Here is a 23,787-nt window from a genome sequence, read left to right on the forward strand (position 1 = left end):
CTTGACTTTTTTATGACAGCTATTCTAACAGATGTGAGGTGATATTTCATTGTGGTTTTGATTTGCATTTCTCTGATAATTAGTGATTTTTAGCATATTTTCATGTACCTGTTGGCCATTGTATGTCTTCTTTGAAAATCTGTCTACCCAACTCCTCTGTCCTTTTTTTAATAGGATTGTTTGGGCTTTTGCTATTGAGTTGTGTGAGTTATTTTTATGTATAGATATTAACCCTTCATGAGACACATGGTTTACAAATAGTTTCTCTCACTCCATAGGTAGCCTTTTCATTTTATTGATGGTTTCCTTTGCTGTGTAGAAGCTTTTTAGTTTGCTGTAGTTCCAATTTTTTTATTTTTACTTTTGTTGCCTTTGTCAAGACTGGTGTCAAGGAGCTTACCCCTTATGATTTCTTCTAGGAGTTTTATGGCTTCAGGTCTTTAATTTAAGTCTTTAATTCATTCTGAACTGATTTTTGTGTATGGTATGACACAGGGGTCCCAATTGCATTCTTTTGCATGTGAATGTCCAGTTTTCCCAACATCATTTATTGAAGATACTGTCCTTTCTGTGGTGTATATTCTTGGCCATTTTGTTGTAAATTAATTGACCAAATTTGCATAGATTTATTTCTGGGCTCTCTATTCTATTCCATTGATCTATGTGTCTGTTTTTATGCCAGTATAATGTGTTGATTACTTTAGCATTGTAATATAGTTTGAAATCAGGAAGTATGATACCTACATAAAGTCAACTGATCATGAATGTCAATCACATCTACAAAATACCTTCACAGCAACAACTAGATTAGTGTTTGATTGAATAACTGGGAACTGTAGTCTAGCCGCACTAACACATAACACTGACGATCACAGGTAGCAATCAGAAAGGAAAATAGAAAGAGAGAATAAGGTCAGCATGGTTTTTCAAAGCCTGAGGCTCATATACATGAGTAAACTTAAAATTTCCTCCCAATGGAGTTAGATTTCAGTTATCTTTCTCTATTCCCAAATTCTCCAACTGGGTATCTCTTCAGTGCAATCTGAAGAGGAAAATTAGGTTCATCATGATCCCTTTTTAGACCTGAAACATCATTTTTCCAAGGCTAAACCAGATAGGTTAGTTAATATGTACAGGTTCCAGCCTACCCATGTTTCTAGCACACATAGCACCAATAAGCACTAGGCCTGAGAATTCGTGGGTTAAGAAGGAAGACTATTTCAAAGTTTTTTCTCTCTCTTCCACTCTGTCCATCACTGAAACTAAGGTTCCAGAGGGCAAGAATAATGTTTGAAGGTATTTGTGTCTCCTTCCATACCTGCCACCCTTCCCCAAAAGTCTAAGATGGACCTCTGAACACCCAACAGGTCAAATCTACAGCTGAAGCCCAATGAATTAGGCATAGGTGGGAAGCTGCTGGTGCCACAATGACCCTGGTTAGATGATTCAGGATTCACCAGCTCAGGACTAGTAATGAGCCGGTTTGCTCATTCCTGGAATGGTCATACAGAAAAAGAAAGACTAAAACTCTCTGGTCTGATATGGAGCTTATGTGGGAGATCTGAGGGAGGATTCTATCCATTCTGTGACTTGGGAATTGAATCATGCATGACTCTGGGCCTTGCCCTGTAAGAGTTTGGTGCTCTTAATGCCTTAGAGCCACAGGTGACCCTGGGGAACAGCTAGGAGGAAGCTTCCACTGAAAGTTTACATCTGTGCACCTGGGCTTCTGAGAGCTGGTTCCATCCACGTCAGTAGCTTCAAGAGCAGAAAAATGACAGAATGAGGCTGATGAACTCCTTCTGACAGTTACATCTGCCTTTCTGGAAGAAAGAGGACGAAAATAAGAAACAAGTGGCAATGCTTCCCAGATTTAGAAAGTAAAAAAATAGCCAACATGGCATCTGAGATGCTTTGGTCACTGGGATCTTGGGTCCTGTGCCTGAGCCCTGCTCCATCTGGAATCACTCTCAAAGGCCTAACCTAGGGGGTAGAATGGGGTGGCCTAACCTAGGGGGTGGAGTGGGGTGGAGCTGCCAGAGCCCAGAGCACCTAGTGTAGCTACAGTTGAATTAGCAGAATAGAGAGCATAGGTGAAAGGTGGGCTCACCAAACTGGTATTGTCCTCAAGAGCAGGACAGTACAGCCAGGATCAAAATGATATGGAGCAGCCTCTAAGAAAAACAGTATGGAGATTCCTTAAAAAAATTAAAAATAGAACTACCATATGATCCAGCAATTCCACTTTGGGTATATATCCAAAAGAATTGAAAACAGATCTTGGAGAGCTATTTGCACACCACATTCCTCGCAACATGTTCACAATGGCCAAGAGAAGGAAGCAACCTAAATGTTCACCAACAGATGCATGGAGAAAAAAGATGTGGTGTATACATGCAATGGAATTTCATTCAGCCTTAAAAATAAATAAATAAATAAATAAATAAATAAATAAATAAATAAATAAATAAGGAGGGGCACCTGGGTGGTTCTGTCGGTTGAAAGTCCAACTCTTGGTTTCAGCTCAGGTCATGATCTCACGGTTCATGAGTTTGAATCCCACATTGCACTGTCAGCACAGAGCTTGCTTGGGATTCTCTCTTTCTCTCTCTTCCTCTGCCCCTCCCCTGATCACACACGCACACTCTCTCTTACTCTCTCTCTCAAAAATAAATAAACTTTAAAAAAAAGGGAAATCTTGTCATATGCTACAGTGTGGATGAACTTTGAGGGCATTATGCTAAGTGAGATAAGCCAATTGTAAAAAAGACAAATACTGCATGATTCCACTTCTATGAGGTATCTAAAACAGTCAAACTCTCAGAGAGTAGAATGGTAGTTGCCGGGGTCTGGGAGGCTGGGGACAAGAGGGGAGTTGCTGTTACTCTGGCATAGAGTTTCAGTTTTGCAAGATGAAAAAGTTCTAGAGATCTGTTGCACAACAAAGTGTATGTAGTTACTACCATACACTTAAAAATAGTTAAGATGGTAAATTTTATGTGATGTTTTTGACTGCAAGTAAAAGAAAGGGGGGTGTGGCACTATAAAACCCAATTATGCATGTGCTAAGATTAGCTCAGTAATGAGTCTTGAAGTGGAATCCTGTCTGCTGTGCGGGGTAGCCCATACACGGCATGGCAGGCCTCCTGCCCAACCTCACCAAGCCACCTGGTCCACCCAGAACACATTATCTGGAAGAACAAAAGCATCATCTTCATATACATTGGCCATTTCCCATGATTCCCCCAAACTGATTTTGTTCTAGTATTTTTACAAATCAGTGAAGTACTTCTCTCTAATAATGGTAATAACCAGCATTTGCTCAAAACTTACAACAAAGAAATTACATTATATATGATGAGTAAGATGAAAATTAACTGTAGCCAAGCCAATCCCCAAAAGCCCTTTAAATTGTCAACAAAATACAATATATATATATATATATATATATATATATATATATATACACGGTTTAGTGTAAACAACCCTCCTATATAGTAGTTCTTATACAAACTAAACTGTTTGATTTATTGTGGTAGCTCAGAGGAACCAAAAGGAAAGTATATACGCAAATGTCTGGATAGTCACATCATTTCATAACTATTGGTGGTGGGGGGTGCTGGCGAGTGAAAAGTTTATGCTGATCTGCGGGTTTTACTCGGTTCTCTCTTTTTTTATTTTTTAAAGTTTAAACCTTTATTTATTTTGAGAGAGAGAGAGGGAGAAAGAATCCCAAGCAGGCTCCATGCTGTCGGCGTAGAGCCTGATGTGGGACTTGAACCCACAAACCCTGAGATGATGACCTGAGCTGAAATCAAGAGTTGGACACTTAACTGACTGAGCCACCGAGGCGCCTCTTGTTTCTCTTTTAATATTAAGGCTCTATAAAAACCTGACAATTGAGAAATTGTCATCAGCCAATATTCCCACAGTGCCAAATCCCATGGCAATGCTTTCTTCAAGGTACGAGCAGCCTTCACAGTCTGAAAGAGGAGGTGGGACCTATCACACAGAGATGAGTTCTCTACGGTGCAAACCAGTCTATTTCCAGGCACCGGCAGTGCAAAATTTGGCAGCCCTAAATGAAGTCACGTCAATTTTGGAAGCAAGGGGGAAAAAACAGCTAAGTGTTTTAGGGAAGAGAGAGAAAGTGAAATCCTCATCTTTGATTTGGACTGGGAAATCCGACGTTGTAAACTTAATAATATGGATTACAGAGGAAGGGGAACAATGAGGATTTCAGCTTTTCCTGTGTTGTTCTACTTATTTATTTCAATATATATATATAATTAGAGAGCAAGAAAAATGAAGTAGCTGTAGATGTAGATAAAGATATAACTAAACCTGAAGTTTTTTTTTTTTAAAACAACATAATTGTGAGTAAAAAAAAAGCAATATGCAGGAAACACAGAATTGGTGAGGTCTGTATGTACGATTAGAAAATGCAAAACAGTACAGTTTGCAAAATTGCTTATGGAGATGCATACAGATATTTATCTTTGGTAAAAATATAAAACTGTGCATGAGGAAGACAAACTCTGAGTTCAGGACAGAAGTCTCCACTGAGAAAGAAAGGAGGAGGAATTCACAGAGCTCACAAGGACTCCGATTGTGCCAAGCGTGTTACATTTCTTCAAATGGATGATGGGTATATGAGTGCTTATTATATAATTATTGTACTTTTTTATATGTCTGGCATATTTCTTACTAAAAAAGGAACATATGAAAAATATGAAGCCTCTATATACTCAATAATGTTAGCAGATGTGTTTATTGTTGTATGATTGACCCCAATGATTTGTTTCAAGGAGGCTGGATCTTAAGAGGAGCCTAAGATAAAGGTGTGTGTCTGTCCACCAGCTCTACCAAGTGCTATGCTACACACTTCACTTGAGGAAACATGCCTGAGGTAGGTTCTATTTTCCACATCTCACCAAAGAGGGACTAGGGACACCGATTAAGTAGTTTGCCTAAGAGCATACATTCTTCACCAGGTGGCTGCAATTCCCTGAATTTGTTTTCCTACAATTTCCAAAAGGTGGTATTTTGGAAGACCTGTGATAACTCTGAATCATGAAACTGGAGGAACAGAACAAATCACAAGTTAAAACATACCTAACGTCTGCCAGAAAGTACCCGCTGAGAGCATCATTAGCCTGAAGTCTGGATCTAATGCACTATAAACCCTTCCCTTCCCTCTTAACCCCAATCTCTGTAATTGACATTAGTTGCCTGCGGTCAGATCTCTTTCAATCCCAGTGTCTACAGGCTCCTGATCTTGGACGACTGGGACAGCTAGACCTATCTTTTCTTAGGCCCACTCTTGCTTTATTTCCCTTTTTTTGGTGTGTGCATACTGCTTTAATTGGGCAATCATTATGCCATTCTCCCATTAACTTCGGTGGGGAAGTGAGTAATCAAACTCTCAATTGTAAACTTCGGTAAGATAAGGTCAGCAAGACGTGTGGTCCTGAGATGGCACCCCGCACCCGCAAGGGAAAATGACTCTCGGTGGCTCTCATTGTTTTGGGGCTTGTTTGCGTTGCTGTGCACTTGTAATGGAAAACGAATAAAAATAAAAATCCCGGGGCCCATTTTGGCGCGCGCTTGGGAAGTTAATCCCACTGTCCTGGCAGAATTCCAGCTCAGGTCACTGCATTCTGCTGGCAGAAGCCGCCTCATGCGGTTTTCAGTGGATGTCACTTTCTTCTTTGCATCCTTCTCAGGGCTCCGTGTGCAGCACATTCAACAGCTGGCCCTTCCCCACCTGCAGGAGCTACAGTTCTGCAGAACTCAGAATGACCCCTGCCTCTTCCCCGGGCAGGAAATTAACCTGCTCCAAGGACCAGCCACTGAGATAATTGCTACAGTCAAGATCTATATGAATGTGTCTTTCTCTGAGTGCCTTTAAGCAGCCACAGAATCAGATTACTCTCCTTAAAAGATTTTTCAAGGAATCACACAGTTTCTTACAAGTCTCTGATGCATATATTCCCTCCATTTGTTTTGTAACGTTTTGTTATGCAAACTAAAAATGTCTCCTTATCTGAAGTACTTAGAAATTTATCTCCCTTTCACCCATATATGCTTATTGTTGCTGCTTTTGTTTTCACAGATTTTTTTTTCTAGTGTGTAACTCTTTCCCCTATGAAATGTATTGCATTTTATGGTGCGAGGAATGGTTCTAACTAGTTGTTCCCCCATACAAATAATCTTCTGTTCTTAACAATGTTTACTGAATGGCAGTTTCCAATTGTGTGTCTTCCGCACATGACTTAAACCTGTCTGACCATCAGCTTTCAGGATCTGGGGAGATAGGAATGACACCTACCTGACAGGCTTATCCCAAGGATGGAGTAAGCCAGCACGTGAAAAGGTCCTAGCACGTTGCATGAATGGCAGATATGTGTTTAATAAATGATGTCTTCCTTTTAGTCTCCTTTCCTTCCTTTTTGTCTGCATCCGCCTATTTTCTCCTAGAGCCCTTTTATGTACCACTGAAATCAAGTGTCTCTAGAATGATCCAAATGTTGTCTATCCCAGGCTATATATTAGGAAGCTACTAAGTAGAAAGGTTGGGGGAAGTGGAGGAGGTAGAGGGCAGTGAAGACACTTTTCTTCAAGGGACCCCACCTAACAACACTTGCACTTTCTTTGCTTGCAAATGACAGGCTGTTTCTGCAGCCTCCTCTGTCCCCACGTCAGAGGATCCCTCTTAGAGGCTGCTCTTCTGAGGCCTTAAAATGCTCCCCTCCCCAAGTTGCCATGTCAGATGTTTAAGGGAAATCTGATTTTTTAAGGACAAGGCTCTATGTGTGGGTTGTTTTATTTCGGGGGTAGGGTGGGGGTAGGAGTTGGCCATGGGTTTGCTGCATTCCAGGAAGAGGGAGGACTCTGCTCTCCTCCGATGAGTCATGGAAGAGAAACGTCTAATGTTTGCAAACATCTCCAGCCAAGCCTTTGCTTTCTTGGACTCCACCCATCCCCCCCACATCTGTGCAGATTGGACCCACCTGAGAAGATTCAAAAGCGAAGCTTGAAGGCTAAAGCAGAGGCTGTGGATTCTACCACCATTTGAAATGGAAAACCACTAAGGGAAGGAAGGGGAAGCAGTACCCTTGTATCTGGACTCCAGCATGTGAGACACGGGACAAGACCTTACATTGGGTGTATCTGTCTCCAAATCAGGACATGATCTGGGTGGTGCAGGAGCATTGAGTGAATGAACAAGGCTGTCCCAAGAGGCGTCTGCAAAAGGACTGGGAGACTGAGAGAAGCCTCTGGTGGGAGAAAGGAGCAAAGGGGATTGCAGAGAAGAAAGCAAGGGCTAGGAAGAGGGGAAGCCTTGCAAGTAGGAGAAGCCAGGAGTTGCTGCTTTCGGGGGAGGATGAAGGCCGAGCGGGCTGGTGAGAGACCGGAGCAGGCGGGGGTGTGCGGGCGAGGACCATCGCCTCAGCCTCGGCAGACTGCTGGAGCCAGATGGGGCTCATGATGCATCCTCCCAGATGGAACGGATCAGGCTCGTCAGACATGCTTCCCTCAGGATACACAGTGTCCCCCTCCCTCCCCCTCTCTGAAATCAGGAGAGAATCACAAGGTGACTTGGGAGGGCAGCCAGCCTCCAGGGATCTTGTGTGAACTATCAGGTAACGACAGCGGGATCACAATAGGAGACCTAAACATGCCTCCACCACCACCCCCCCCCCTTTTTTTTTCTATTGTGGGACATCAAGGGAGCAAGCTCATGAGCTTGGGAACAAAGATCCTATTCTAGGAATTTGTCCACTGCAACCCTACCCGGCACATTCACAAGCCTTGGATTTCTGCCCGACGGAAACTCTACCTGCTCACTGTGCCCCTACCACCGCCAGAGCAACACCCTGGCACCTGGCAGGGAAGGGAGACTCTGAGTGGCTCATCATTTAAAATTAAAAATCACATTTAATCACTGTTCATTTTTCTACCAGGCTCTGAAGGCCCTGTCATCTCTTCATTTTAAACATTTTGCTGTTCAAGATCTGAGCACCTTGGGGGGTGAGACAGGAGGGCAGTGGAAGAGAACTTTTGAAATCTTTCCACAAAAATCAAAGAACAAACCGACTGGAGGGAAAAATAGCTGCTATATTTAAACTACATTATCCCATCAGGGAGTTATGGTTTTGAAAACCATTCCGCAGTACTTTGTTTGGCACTGATGCATGGGTTTCTTGTCTTTAATTTTTTTTTTTAAATGGCAACATTTTTTTTTTTCCCAGAGCAGTAATTGCAAAGGAAGTGAAGGGCTTCGTGAATTAGTTTGGGAGATATGTACCGAACACCTGCTACAGGCCCCGCATCACGCTAGGCACTGGGAGGACAAAGTAAATGAGGGAGCCCTCAGGTCCTCAAAACAAATAATTATCATGCATTCATTCATTATTGTGCATATTTTAAGTACATATGATCTCTGTTCTCCTGGAATTTTTTAAAATAAGTTTATTGTGTGTGTGTGTGTGAGAGAGAGAGAGAGAGAGAGAGAGCGCGCGGGCGAGCCAGGTGGGAGGGGCAGAGAGAGCAAATCCAATGCAGGCTTCGCACTGTCAGGGTGGAATCCCGCTGGGTGGGGGGCGGGGCTTGAACTCACAAATCGTGAGATCATGTGACCTGAGCCGAAATCTAGAGTCAGACGCTTAACTGACTGAGACTCCCAAGCCCCCCTCTCCTGGACTGTATAATTTGGTGGAAGAACACAGACAGCAAACAAGTGACTTGGTTGATAAGCAGAGTGAAAGAGTACCATTCACATGTACATTTGCCAGTTTGCTGTTCCTTCTGTTCCAAATGCTGTTCTTCTCAGCTCTGACTATGCAAATGGCTATATATTATTCGTGTGCTCACTTCTCAGAGGGAGGTGACCATCCATCCCACCCCCCCATCCCCCAACTGTCACTCTCATATGTGACTCCATGTCACGGTCAAGTGGCAAGATCAGGTAGACGGGGGTACAGGAGTCTGGATATACAAATGTGTCTGTCATCAATATTTAGGTGGAATTTAAAGCAGTGGGCCTAGGGGTGCCTGGATGGCTCAGTCGGTTAAGTGTCTGACTCTTGATTTTGGCTCCAGTCATGACCTCACGGTTCATGAGATGGAGCCTCATGCTGGGCTCTGCGCTGACAGTGCGTGCTGACAGTGTGGAGCCTGCTTGAGATTCTGTCTGCCTCTCCCTGGCACTCACTCTCTGTCTTTCAAAAATAAACATTAAAAAAGAAAGGAGTCAGATGCTCAACAGAAAAAAATAAGCAAATAAAGCAGTGGGCCTAAGGAAAGACTGTGGATTGAGAAACAATGTCGCACGTCCCTCGGTCCTGGAACACTGCATTTCGGATTGAGTACAAGATGGGAAAGGCAAGAAAAAAAGGCTGAGAAGGAGAAGTCAGAGAAGTAGGAGGCAAACCCGAGTTACTATACTATAGTTGAGTGAGATACAGAGTGCCGTGTGGGACACAGGACAAGGCACAACTCATTTCTGGGGTGGTGAGATCGGAAGTGATGGAGAAGCGATGGCCATTGTCAGAGAAGGCCACCAAGATGGGATGGGATTTAGCCTTCAACTTGGGAGGATGATTAGGGGTTTGCCGGGATCTGAGCAGCAGGCACAGCCTGAGCAAAAGTGCAGAGAACAGATAAATAATCCATTGTGGCAGGAGCTTTAGAACTAGAGGAGAGGCTGTGGCAGATATATGGCAGATAAAACAGAAAACTGCAATGGAATAATCTAGGGCCATTCCTAACCAGGCTTCCCAGTGTTCCATGCTAGTTACTTCCTCCAAGAGGAGTTAAGCTCTTTGACTTTCCTCAATGAGGTGGACCTCTTCTGCTTTGTCAACCCAACATTCATTCCTTTCCTTGATTTGATTTTCCTTAGGGGCACTGTTTTCCAGGGTGCGAGTCCTAAACCAGCAGCATCAACATCACCTGGGAACTTGTTAGAGATGCACATTCTTGGACTCTGTCCCAGATGTACTGAATGGGAATTCTGGAGATAGGGCCCAGCAGGCCCCCTGCATGATGTTGCCACATGCCAAAGTTTGAAGACCACTGCTTCAGGGAAACACTTCTTCCCAACTCTCCATCCATGTAATTCAGGTAGGGCTGACCACAGTCCCTGTTTCAGGTGGAGCACAGGTCTCTCAGGAGATATTAGACTTTTCCCTCCATGAACCTGCTAAACTTGGGGGACTATAAACTGGAGATGCTGGGGGCCAGGTCTGCTGTCACCTAGAGAGACCCTATGTCAAAGCCAAAAGCAAAGGGAAGCAGCAGAGCCAAGGAATAGAGAGATTCTCAGTGATTTTATTAGAGCACCTGGATCAAGCTGTTCTGAATTTGGTGTCTACTCCCAGTAAGTCCCTTTATTACAAGGGACTCTTTCTCCCTCTTTCTCTGCCCCCAACCCCTGCACTTGTGCCAGTATGCAAGCACGCACGCACTCTCTCTCTCTCTTTAAATAAATTAAAAAAAAAAAAAAAAAAGAATACTTATCAATGGAGGTGGGAGGCAAATTCTGGAAAAGGCATTATGTATCTGGCAAATTCTCAGATGTTAAAGTTGTAGTCTGTGAACACGTAGAAAACATGGTAGTCACTAGGCACTGGCATGTGTTCAAAAACACAAGCCATGCAAACTGAACACATTTCACAGAAATTTGAAAATTCACTAGAATGTGACTTGGAGACTGTTCACTAGAACGTGGACTTTGAGTCTGTTGTAGACAAGGCATATAGAGCTTAGCAACACATTGGAATAGTTCTCTCATTAAGTTCTTATGGGCAAGTCAAGAAATATGGGCTACATAATAATGCAGTGAATTAACATCCCATAGTTACCTGAAGAGACTTTAATTTACATAACAAAGCCTTGTAATAGTGTAACAATTCTGCTCATTATTCCATTCACCAGCCATGTGTTCCAGAGTCAGTAGGAGATGCCAGATGTGACTGAGTTGGGTGGCCTTGGTTCCTACTTGCCTCTCAGTGTGAACACCTTACTGTTTTGAGCCTAGCATATAAATATGTACTTTTCATATAACATGATCCTTAAATCAAGCTGACCACATCAAGTGCTCAACCAAAAGAATGTATAGCAAAGTATTCCAATGCTATATAACAAAGTATTATGGGAGACAAAGAGGCAGGGGAGTGCATTATAAGATTTTCATTTTTCTGACTTTGGAACCTGTAGCCAAGTTGATTTTATAGCCAAGTTGATTTTATAGCCAAGTGAACAACTAAATCCAGCTTATTAGTTATTTTCTAATCTGGAATGAATGTCTAGACATTCTATTGGATGAAGACATAGAAGTCATAAGTCATGCTTACCAAATTTATGCGTAACCCAAGCTGGGACACAGAGATAAAACATGACTTGACGATGAAGACTCCAAAAAAACCACAACAGACTGCAATGACCAAAATGAACATGAGAACATTCCATCATAATCAGAGTTCAATGCCTGGGTTAAAAAGAATCAACAGTGCAAGTACCCCATGGGAAGATTTAACATGACTGCAGTTTATGTATACAGGACTCAGTTCTCAGTTGATTGTTAAGACAAATCAACAACGTGCAGGGGAAAGCATCAGAACCAAAGGAGGACAGTGCGAACTCCACTAGGTCCTTGCTCCAAGACTATGCCCAGACTTTTGTGTTCAGTGTTGGGTGTCTCCAAGCCCGGACAATGAGGATGCTGAGGGTTTGCAGACTCCTGCTGTAGGAGGAATAGCTCAGGGACCGAGCTGTTCCTTTTAGCTGAGAAAAGAGACTTTATAAAGCACAATAGATATCATGAAATACTCAGAGGGATCTCACACAGAGGAGGGATTAAATGTATTCAGAGTTGTTCCAGAGAGCTAAAGGAGAACCAATATAAAGGAGAAGCTAGTTAGGGGAGGAGGATTCAGCCCAGAATGAGATGGCTTTAATGATGAGAGCTGTCCAAATATGGAACAGGCTGCCTTTTGCAATAACCATCGCTTCACAGGAGGGCTGTTGAGGGTTGGAAAGTTGGCCGGGGCCTGCTTTCCAGGTCACTGTTTTTTACTGGGTCTTTTCTGTCTGCCTAGCTTTTTTAACTAGCTTGCCTATTACCAGCTAATGTCCTCCTTTATTAATTCCTTTGAGGTTCTTTGATCAAATCATCCATCATTCTGAATTACTGTTTCTCTTCTTTTTCCTCTCCCTGTCCTCAATTGATTGAAAATAGCTGCAATCCTTGGAAGACAATAGAGTATTTTCTTTTTTTATAAATTATTTAAAAAAATTTTTTAACGTTTATTTATTTTTGAGACAGAGAGAGACAGAGTATGAATGGGGGAGGGGCAGAGAGAGAGGGAGACACAGAATCAGAAGCAGGCTCCAGGCTCTGAGCCATCAGCCCAGAGCCCGACGTGGGACTTGAACTCACGGACCGCGAGATCGTGACCTGAGCTGAAGTCGGACGCTTAACTGACTGAGCCACCCAGGCGCCCCAACAATAGAGTATTTTCAAAACCCATTCTTATTTATTTTTTAAACCTTGTTAACAAGAAGCACGTTTAGGTCAATGCACAAAATAAATTGAATGTAAGTTTATTTCTACATAAGAGAACCTTGATCTTTCTGCCCTTGGGAGGCTGGCTTTATGCTAAATTTTGGCAACCTATAAACAAATTTCAGAGACACCCACAGGTTGAGGAACCAAGAGCATAAATGGTATGTGACACAGAAGGGGCCAACTCTGGGCTAAAAATCAGTTTCAGTGTAAAGGAGTATTCCCACCTCCCGCAAATAGCAGACTTGCAAAGAACAGTCTCGGAGGTGATGACAATGTGGTAACAGCACCAATAAGAACTTACACATCGCTCCTCTCCGAGAAGCCTTTAATGCTGCCTAGTTTTGTATTCATTAAACCTGACTAACCTTCACAATCATTCCCATGAGGCAAGTAGTTCAGAGGCCCTCCTGTTTATTTCACAAATTGGAAATCAATGAACCTGGGTTCAGCAAAAATTTGTTGAGGTTCCTCCCATGGTGAGGACCTTTGCAAGTCACTGATAGATCAGGGATACCGGGACTCATTCATTCCAACAGTAGGTGTTCAGTAAATGATGAGTATATACCAGAGACCTTTCCACATCCTGAGGATGGACAAGAAAGACAAACCCATATTCTCATGGAGCTGGTTTCCTAGTAAGGGGAGACAGACAGTAAACAGCTAAAGAAAAACACAGTATCACAGATAAATGCTGTGAAGAAAATAAAACAATGGGATATCAAGGGTGACTGGGGAAGGTAACCACTTTATGCCGGCCAAGACATCTACAAGGAGATGACATGTAAGCTGAGATCTGAATGATAAGATGGAACTAGGCACCTGACAATCTCGAGAAGACCACTGAATACAAAAGTCATGGTCGAGAGAACCCCTCAAGAAACTCATGATCACACTACAGGTGCTTACAATCCCAAGTACCCGTGGAGCCATGGAACAGAGACCCAAAGTCAAATGTCCAAGATAATTTCCAGGCGAAGATAGGTAGCAATCCTCCTGCCTGTAGTGCTTCTATCGTTGCCAAGAGATGAGGTGAGGCCAAAGAAATGGTGCAGACCTGGTCTCAGAGGGAAAAGAACCACCAGCCCTCCATTACTACACCCCCACCATGCAATCAATCACGTGTCCCTCCTGGAGGAGGCTCCAATCCTGTGACCTAACCAGTTTCCACCTTGCTTCTCTCAGCGCATTGCCATACACTAGAATTTTGTTTGTGTGTTTTGTGTAGGGTTTTGTTGGTCCTTTTCCAAGTATCAATGAAAACTGCACGCCAGCCTCCACTCCTTGGAAATAATTAAATGAAACGACGTGCCTGATTTTTTCAGCTGGGTAATGCACTGTGATTTGCGTCTGCTGAAGGAATTCATCTTAAGTCCTGAGGCTGAGCCATCGGGGACAACTGAGGTGTTTTTTCTCTGCTTTGGCTCTTGCGGAGCCAAACACTATCGCCAAACACAAAAGTAGACTAAATGCTTCATTCTGCGACATATTCGCTTAAGAAAGCTGCTCTTTGTGATGCGAATATGTTCACCTTTTGTTCATGAATTCAAGGCAGAGGTCCCTTCCCGTTTAGTAATCTAACTTTACAGAAGAAAAATGCCCTTTATTTTGCTGTCACCTAGGTTTTGTACAGACCTCTGCAGCAAGTCCTCTGAGGTTTAAGAATAGGTTTTGGATTAAAGTCCTTCTTGCTCCTAGTGGGGAAATTGGAAATCTAGAAAACAGCCTTGATCTTAATGTCCAAGTGAAGCACCTTCTAGCACAATTCTCATTATTTAGCAGTTATGGTGGCATAGCCTGTGACACGTATCACAGGCTGTGTGGGCTATAAAAATTAAAACCTCCTCCCCCGAGTGGGATTTCTTCGGTCAGAGCACGCAGACCCCGCTGGGGAAGGGCTGACATTTGCGTGCGGTGGAGCGCTCGGCTGGGGGTGTGGGATGCGGTGTTCCTGAAGCGACACATTCGGGCCGTGTGGGAAATGAACTGCGGAATTCCTCCCCTTGATTCCTGAAGGGGGCTCTGAAGGAGACAGATTAGGATGCAGAGTGCGGCCCGGGAGGCGGAGGGCGAGGGGGCGAGCCAAGGACACCAACCCGAACGCGCTTCGGAAAGCCCAGTGCGGAGCGAGTTCCCAGGTTCCTCGGCCTCGCCTTTCCCACCACCCACCCCCGCCCAAGGCTCAGGCTGACCCCGAAGGGCAGGCAGTAATCCTCAGGGCAGCTAGTGCAGGGGGCCCACCGTGAGCCCTCGACCTCCCTGGGGTCTGTCCGTGAGTGAGCAGGGTTGAAGACCGATGGAGCCCAAGACCCGCCGAAATTCCGCCCTCCGCCAGCCGCTGGCTACGGCGCGTACTGCGCGAGCGCGGCCCGGCGCGCGCCGGCCTCTATCCGGGTTCCTGGGGGCGGTGCGCAGGAGGGGGCGGGGCCTGCGCGGCGGCGTGGGCGCGAGTCGCGCGGGAGGGAGGGAGCCGAGGGGAGGGGGCGGGGCCGTGCCGCCCGCGCCGCGCTGGGCCCTCTCGGCCAATGAGCGGCGTCCACATGCTGCGGCGGCGGCGAGAGGGGAGGCAGCGGCGGATAAATGCTATTAGAGCAGCCGCCGCGGAGCCGTCCCCGACGCCACCTCCTTCTCCTCCGCCGCAGTTTCCTCCGCCGCTGTCGGGGGTGCGGAGCTGAGGGAATAGGACGAGCGCGCCGCGCACCACCCTGCCGGCTCGCTGCCCTCGCTCCGTTCCGCCCTCAGGGCTCGGCCGCGCGCCCCCTCCTCCGGCCCGGGTGGGGCCGCGAATCACCTCGGGAGAGCGGGGAGGGGGCTCTGGGGCCGCGGCCTGCGCTCCCGGTGGGCGGTTGAGGGCGAAAGAGGCCCTCCCTTCTGACGAGGGGAGGGAGGGTCAGGAGCCCCCCACCGCCCAGCTGAGCCAGGGGCGTGCGCCGGCGAGGGCCGGGCTGCGAGAGGGGCGGTTGTCTGGGGGAGGGGGCGCGGGGTGATTCAGCGCCCGGCGAGGCGGAAGCGGCCGCAGGAGGAGGAGGAGGGGGGAGAGGCCAGTCAGCGCCTGGGCGCCCAGGGTGGCACGAGCCCGCGGCCCGAGTGCGAGGCGGAGGCGAGGAGGCCGCGGGGACTGGAGGCGAGGCCGGCCGGGCCCCCGCAGCCATGGAGAACGCGCACACAAAGACGGTGGAGGAGGTGCTGGGCTACTTCGGCGTCAACGAGAGCACAGGGCTGAGCCTGGAGCAGGTCAAGAAGCTCAAGGAGAGATGGGGCTCCAACGGTAGGTGCCCGGCGCCGGGGCTGCAGGGGCCCCGCGCGGCCCGGCGCGGGCCCGAGAGCCAGGGAAGATGGCTGACCGGGCTCCACCTCGTGGGTCTGGGCTCCGCGCCCGCCGAGGGCTGCAGGCGGCGGGTCGAGCCCGCGCGCGGGCCCCGCGGGAGAGGGGTTGCAGGCGGGGGCGCCGGGGTCTGGTCTGCGCCTCCTAGATCTCGCGCCTCGAACCCTTGACCTTCCCCGCACACAGCTAGCTCTCCGGCTTCCCGCACGCAGCTGCGGGCCCCGCCGGAGAGACGGACGAGTCTCCTGCAGCTGGGTTGTTCCCTGAGAGACATTTTCTCGTCCCCAGCCAGTTTATGAGGCGTCGTTGCAGTTGAGAATGCCTCTAACCGTTCTTGTACTACCCAAAGTTACACATCTGGCAGAAGTCATGACATAGCTGAAATGACTCCTTGTTTCGGGAGCCCTGTTTAGGTAGCGATGAGATTTTATGCTTCGGGGTAGACCTAAGGTATTGGTTACGGCAAATACTGCATGTTTTCTTGGGGCTACTATTTTAGTACGGTTTCTATTGAAAGTGGTTGAATGTTCATATACCTAGGTATGTCTTTCAAAGACAGTGGGAATTTTAGGAATTCTCTTTTGAAAGACCATGCTAATTTTTTTTTTTCCTCCTTGTTGACACGTTGCCTGGCGAATTTCTGCATTATAGAGTTACCGGCTGAAGAAGGTGAGTAATCTTAACATGTTCTTTTTTTTTCTCCCCTTTGTGTTCTGATGTTAAGATGACATTTACAACAAATGTTTGTTTCTCACAGGAAAAACCTTGTTGGAACTTGTGATTGAGCAGTTTGAAGACTTATTAGTTAGAATTTTGTTGCTGGCAGCTTGTATATCTTTTGTAAGTATAAAGAAACTTATTTTCTCTCAGAAAGTTGACTGTATTTCATAGATGAAAAAACAAGAAACAAATGTCTATTGGGTGACAATGTTCTATTTAGAGATTTAAGATGTGTCTCCATTTTTTTTCAACTTCAGTATTTTAAAATTATAAACAAAACACTTGAAGCCATTTGTGTTGTAGAAAATCAATGAATGCCTGACATTGACAGTGCAGTTAGAAATTGTTGCCAAATGGTGCAGGGTCTTATAAATTTTTGTGTTTTATGAGATTTTAACATCAAAAAGTTCTTTATCGGGAAGTCTTTTTTTCTGTTTGGGTTCTTCCACTGTATAAGATCACACTAATATGATGTTGGGCCCTTTGTAGTCTGTAAATAGAACTTACAAAAGGAATATTCCAGTTGCTCTCCCTTCCTGGTAATGGCAAGGTGACAGTTGTTTCTGACAGTGACAAGAATGATGACGGCAGTGATGGCACTACTGTTGACCAAATTTGGTCACTGACCTTTAGGGTGGTATATTTATCTAAATTGGACCCCTGTCTTGAGTGACTCCTAGGTAGAAAGAACAAGGTTCAGTACAATTGGTTCTAGATCTTAAAAATAAAAACAAAATATATAGTGTTTTTTCTTGTTCTGTATGTGCTTACCGAATTGAGTCCTGTATGGTTGCTAAGAAACTAGTGAAATGCAAAGGACTGCAGCAGAAACAGGGTGATGGGTTGGTGAGGATATTTCTAGGTTATATTAACATTTTTTTTCTGTTCAATATTAATTTTTTATTGCATTTTTTCTTGGGCAGTGGACTTCTTGGTAGTTTTCCTAAAAATGGTCATGAGTAAGACATAGAAGTTCCTAATCCTAACAGCAAGGGATGACTTTTGCTCTTTTTTTTTTTTCTCTCTTTCAAATTTTTATTTAAATTCTAGTTAGTTAACACATAATGTAATACTGGTTGCAGGAGTGGAATTTAGTGATTCATCACTTAAATATAACACCCAGTGCTCATAACAAGTGCTCTTCTTAATACCCATCACCCATTTAGCCCATCCCCCACCCACCTACCTCCCTCCATCCACCGTAGTTCTCTTATCATTACACTTTTGTTTTAAATTACAGTATATTAATCTTATAAAATAGGATGGGAAGTGATGGGAAGTGAAATTCACCCAGTGTAATATGTGTTTTCAGGCTTCACAAAATTGACAGCTTCAAGGTTTCATTTTTGTATGTTTGTACATATGTAAGCCCCAGAAATCTCCTTTGTTCTTTATGACAGCCATATCGTAGAAGACTATTTTGAGAACTAAGTAAAAAGGAAACAGTGGGCACTTCTTTAGGTGAGGGGGGAAATTTGGTAAGAGGTGAGTTTTTTGGAGTAATACTATTTACAAATTCTATCATGCCATTTGGCAAAGTGATATGTAGCTATTAATAATTCAGTCCTCAAGAATGTTTTCTATGGTTTTCATTGAATAAAATTAAGAGAGTGTCATAGCAAATCATTCAGCATTCTGAATTACTCTATACCTCTTAACATGTCTGTCTGTTCTTGATTAATTCAACACCACCCACCCCTCCACCCTCCCCCACCCTCTCTAAACTGCTGCTGCTTTACCGATTAAGATAAAGGAGTAGAGCTGTTTGATTAACCAGTTTCAGTACTTTGTCATGGCACAAAACAAATAATACATTTGGGGTAGTGTAATGTTTATGTTTAAGCTAGCTGCATAATTCTGAAGTAGCCTCAGCGTTGGTAATTAAAATACGGGGGTTCAATAACGTTATCAGGGACCCCTTAGAATAAGTCAGCTGGTATATACAGGGCAGAGAGGAAATAAATTTTTTGAGTTATTCTGTGTGTGTAATTTAAGGCAGTGTTGTAACATCACTGGCATTATTTCTAATAAACAAGCTCTTGGATATTTAGGTTGTATAGGATCTCTTGAGTTGCCAGTTTTTGAATGACTTTATATTAGCACTTTGATTTAGTAATATATGTGATTTTTACTTTGAAGAAAGGATCTTCTAGTTTCTAAGCATTTTCAAATGGGTTTTAAAATATTTGCTTTAATTTTATCATAGGGCAGGGTGTTAGATTTTTATAGCTTTATAGAGCTATATTTTGGAATTGAAATTTGAATTACCTTTTTGGTAACTACTCGGAGTTAATGCTCAGGAAATGAACTGGGTGACATTTTTATTTTATGGGTTGATAAAGAAACATAATAAATTTTAGGAAATACTGTTAGTTTGCTTTGACTTGGTTGATCAAGACATTTTGGATTTAAAACTTGCTTCGTTGATTTTCTTTATGTGGAATTGGCACTGTTGCTACATTGTGCTTGACCTTTTCATTCCTCATTTCTTTATCTTTCAAAAGATCACTGAGTCTTTTTTGTGGTAATCTGTTTATTCCTATGTAACAGGAGAATCATGGTAGAATATTCATGCTCTTTTGGAAGAGTGAATAGGCAGTTCTACAACATGTACATGACGTATGATATATCCTCAGGTTCTGCTGAAGTTAAAAAGAAATATTAGGCGTTAGTGATTTATTTCAGATGTCAGACTAAGTGTTAACTGTAGGAAGCTACATTCATGTTTTACACTCATGACCTGTATGGATAAAGGGTTTGTTTTTTTTTTTTAATGTTTATTTTTTGAGAGAAAGAGAGAGAGAGACAGAGCACGAGTGGGAGAGGGGCAGAGAGAAAGACAGAATCTGAAGCAGGCTCCAGGCTCTGAGCTGTTAGCAGAGTCCAACGTGGGGCTTGAACTCGTGAACCACGAGATCATGACCTGAGCTGAAGTCAGATGCTTAACTGACTGCACCATCCAGGTGCCTAGGGATAAAGTTTGATTAACTTGTAATGTTCACCAAATATAAGTAGTTTTTGTTTTCTTTCTTTCTTTCTTTTTTTTTTAAGTTCACTTGGATTGGAAGAAGTGAGCTATCTCTGTCCCATTGCATATAAAGTAACATTAGAAATTCCTTAATTTGACATTTAGGACCTGCTGTCCTTTCAGTTTGTCTTTATGTCCTCCTTAGTCACAACTTTGCCCTTCATTTAACACATCATATGCTTGCTTACTGGAATACCCGTTCTTTTCTCTCTTTTACTGCTTCATTAGGTATTTACTGAACACCTGGGACACGGCACAGACGCTGGGGATATAGCATTGAACAAAATAGGCAGTCTTTGACCTGGAGCTGACATTCTAATGGAGGCAGATTATAAACAAGTAAAACATGTAGTCTGTTGGACAGTGATAGAGAACTAAAGCAGAGGGATAAGAATATGAGGAGGGAGGAGTGCAGTTTTTAAGTAGGGCGGTCAGAAAAGTCTTCCAAGAAGGTGACATTAGAGAAAAGACCTGAAGGAGATGAGCAGGAGGGCCATATTTGCCTCCTCTGTATCCATGAAGTCCTCTGATAACATGGTTTGTCAAAGTTTCTCTACCCTCCATCCCCCTGTCCCCACCACAGCTACTTCGATGGATTCTGAAATGCTACTAAAACTTTCTTAGAGCAAGGCACTTTTCAGCTTCTCACTTGTAATTGAATAGTTTGTTTTTCCTTCCTCCTGGGCCCTTTAAAAGGGATTCTTAATATTTTTTAGAGCCTAGGTTAGTGCTTTTGATAGAACAGATAGATATTTGAGTGAGTTTGTGTTGGTAGCATTTTCAAAATACAGAAAAATGTAGATCTGTTTTCTTAGAACAATATAGTCAAGAAGTGTTTTATATAATGTAGTGATTTTATTTTTTTCCCTGTATTTTAATTTCTTACTTAAAAAAAAAAAGATAAAATGGGTAGTTTACTGATGGGTTTAATTTATTTAGAGCCTTTCTTTAAAATGTTTTGAAAGGTGAATGTGTGTGTGTGTGTGTGTGTGTGTGTTTTCTTTTTAAATATTTGTTTTAGAGAGAGCAAGACTGAGCATGAGCAGGGGAGGGAGAGAGAGAGGGAGACACAGAATCCCAAGCAGGCTCCAGGCTCTGAGCTATCAGCACAGAACCCAATGCAGGGCTCGAACCTACAAACCCTGAGGTCATAACCTGAGCTGAAGTCGGACACTTAACCGACTGAGCTGCCCAGGCACCCATGTGTTTTTCTTTTTAAACATTATGTTCTCAAATCTAAAAACAGTATTTTTATTTTTTTTAAACATTTATTTTGAGAGAGAAAATATGAACAGGGTAAGAGCAGAGGGGGGGAGAGAGAGAGAATCTCAAGCAGGCTCCATGCTCAGCACAGAGCCTGACATGGGGCTCAATCCCATGACCCTGGGATAAGTTTTGTGTGTGGATCAGAAGAGAATATGGTCTAATTCATACTTTTTTTTTTTTTTAATGGCTGAAAGAATTTTCGTTTTCTACCCTCAGAAAATTGTCATAACATTTGTTGATGATACTTTTTTCATTCTTGTGTAGCGTTTAACTTCCATTTTCTCTTTAAAACTTTTTTTTATGTGAATTTTTTCATTTATTGAATAAGTGTTTGAATATCCCATGGCATCGCAAGTTTCTTAAGGATAAAGGAGGAATGCAGGCCAGTGCCCTTGATCTTAAAAATGTGCTTATGCTCTCTCTCATTGTCTTTTTTTTTTTTTTTTTTTGGATCTTGTTAAGAGCTCAGTACATTATCCCAACATGGAGCTAAGATAATGGAGTCACAGAACCATGACTGTCTCCCACTGGAATATACCTTTTTACTTTGGATTAAAATTTGCTTTTTTTTTTAAATTTTTTTTCTTTTAACGTTTATTTATTTTTGAGACAGAGAGAGACAGAGCATGAACAGGGGAGGGGCAGAGAGAGAGTGAGACACAGAATCTGAAACAGGCTCCAGTCTCTGAGCGGTCAGCACAGAGCCCGATGCGGGGCTCGAACTCACAGACCGTGAGATCATGACCTGAGCCGAAGTCGGACGCTTAACCGACCAAGCCCACCCAGGCACCCCATAAATTTGCTTTTATTCATTAAACTCTGCTCTCCAGCGTCTTTTGGTTGTCACATCAGAAATTACTGTGATGTGCAGAGATCAGTCTTAACAGATAACTAGACAGCCTGTCCTGTACTGAAGCGGTTTAAACTGTAGTTGAACATTCATTAGTAAGTGGTTACCTTGAATAGGATTGGCAAATTTGAAACTTTGAACTTGCTGGATTATATAAGCCCCAGAAGATTGGTATTGGTACTGTATTAATAGTGCAAAGCAAAGGAAAGAAGAAACACCCTGCCTAACATTATGCAGTAGAATAGTGTTGATTAAGTTGGTTACTTCTTACCCTGAGTGTTGAAGTTCATATACTCCCCTTAGGGTCTTGTACTGCAAAAGTTGTATGAAATTTTGTTTCATTCATTCATGCCTCTCTACAGTAAATAGCATCATCTGTGTACCAGAGACCCTTCTAGGCCTCTGGGGATATAGAGGCGAACACAAGGCAATATAAATAGATAATTACTTGTGTTCACCTATTCTCAGTAAAGATTTTTAGGAACATTCTCCCTCATACAAACATTTGTATAACTTGGGATAAACCGTAATTATGAACTAACTGTGCTATAATGTCAATAAGGCATCTTTCACCAAAATGAAAGATGCCTGTGCCGCACGCACACTCCTCCTCACTCCCTTCCACGTCTCATGGGATCTTTCATTTGTCAGCAGCATCATCCCACATACACTGGAAGTTTTCTTTACAATAGAACAAACCATGAAGGACCGCATAATATGATATGAACCTGAACAACTGGATTGGTTCCTACCAGTTAACGAAATATGGGTTGGTCTTCACTTTGGACTGTAGCATTTAATTATTTGGCTTATTTGTGGTTTCAAAACAGACATTTTAAAAAGTATTCAGGAAGTTGATGGTTGTCTATTTTAAGTAGGTTCAGCACCAGCCTTCCACCCTGAGAATTTGCCTACTAGTTTCTCATCAAACAGTAGTTAATATATTTGTAGAACTTTCAAATAATTACGAATGCCTGGGTATCTTACACAGAAACATTTAAAGTCATATAGTGTTAAGAAAAGGCTACTACATTGTATAGATTAGGATTTTTACGTAAGTGATAAATACTATTTGTGCAGAAGAACCACACGTTTCTTGAAAAGTAGAGATTTGGTCTGATAGTCCTGTCCTTTCCTCCAACTCTTAGGGGTTATTGCTTTAAGTTTGTTCCTCAGGACTAGCTGCCAAGAGGGAAGTTCATACCCTTTTTAACAAGGTGTGAAGCTTATCTTACAGTTGCTAATGCCTCACTGACCTTTGGAAAGGTCCTAGTTACTCTTCAAGTTGAGCGATTTTTCTCCCCCAAGAGCTAATTAAGTTTCTTATTTCTGATATGTTCTCCTTGGCAAATGTTTGAAAGGCTAGTATCAAAGCAGCTGTGATCTTGCATCTATCAAAATTTATAACTTCCTAGAGAAGTTTTCATTTTGGCACTAGGCCTGACCTTAACACCAGGAATGCCCTGTTGAAAGCTTGTGGCAACATTTATATTCGTTCTGGTTTTCTGCCTGCCCTGGTTCTCTCACTAGCTGTCAGTGGTCATTGGTACCTATCAGAACCTGGTCCTCGTGTCTCCTGGTTTTTTTTCCTGCTCAGGTTGATATTTCTTGTTCATCATTCCCCTATCTTGCAAAATCCATGTTGGGCCTGGCCTTATTCATCTCTCTGATGGTTTACTATGTTTCCTAAATGTGTAAAAGCTCACTTTATAGTATTCCACTAAGTATAAACATAGATGGTTTCATTATTGCCATGGATCCTATCCCACGGTATTAAAAAGTATCAAAACCAGTACCTTGATTGTTTACTAAATAGATTTAAAGAAAAGGTTTTATTGTGAAATATGCAAGCATGTTAAGCAATGTTAAAGGCAAATCTTATCTCCTAGATTGAATATTAGATACATTTGACATCCTTTCTGGATTGGCAGTTTTTTACAGAAATGAGTTTTTAACCATTTAGATGGCTCTTTTACTGTGTTCTTTATCATTAAAGATTTATTGTGTTGGGTTCTCCTACCACCTTA

General features: G+C 43.2%; 1 protein-coding gene and 1 long non-coding RNA gene across 3 annotated transcripts in view; both read left to right on the forward strand.

Annotated features, from left to right (window-relative positions):
- The first annotated feature begins 3,796 nt into the window (after positions 1 to 3,796).
- LOC122470204 lies at positions 3,797 to 6,434 on the forward strand. Its single transcript, XR_006293862.1, has 2 exons — positions 3,797 to 4,909; positions 5,039 to 6,434. It is a non-coding gene; the product is annotated as an uncharacterized LOC122470204 (long non-coding RNA).
- An 8,719-nt stretch (positions 6,435 to 15,153) lies between these two features.
- Positions 15,154 to 23,787, forward strand: part of ATP2A2 (ATPase sarcoplasmic/endoplasmic reticulum Ca2+ transporting 2) — a 58,386-nt gene continuing 49,752 nt past the window's right edge. The window contains exons 1-3 of one of the 2 annotated variants that reach the window (XR_006293863.1): positions 15,154 to 15,839; positions 16,548 to 16,565; positions 16,654 to 16,736. Coding sequence is in view for 1 of the 2 variants with exons in the window: in XM_043557554.1 (XP_043413489.1) it covers positions 15,722 to 15,839; positions 16,548 to 16,565; positions 16,654 to 16,736 (219 nt within the window). In the remaining variant the exon portion in view is untranslated. The remainder of the gene's footprint in view (positions 15,840 to 16,547; positions 16,566 to 16,653; positions 16,737 to 23,787) is intronic. The other variant, XM_043557554.1, reaches the window with a different exon arrangement.

Source organism: Prionailurus bengalensis, chromosome D3 (genome assembly GCF_016509475.1).
Source record: "Prionailurus bengalensis isolate Pbe53 chromosome D3, Fcat_Pben_1.1_paternal_pri, whole genome shotgun sequence".
Lineage (NCBI taxonomy): Eukaryota > Metazoa > Chordata > Mammalia > Carnivora > Felidae > Prionailurus > Prionailurus bengalensis.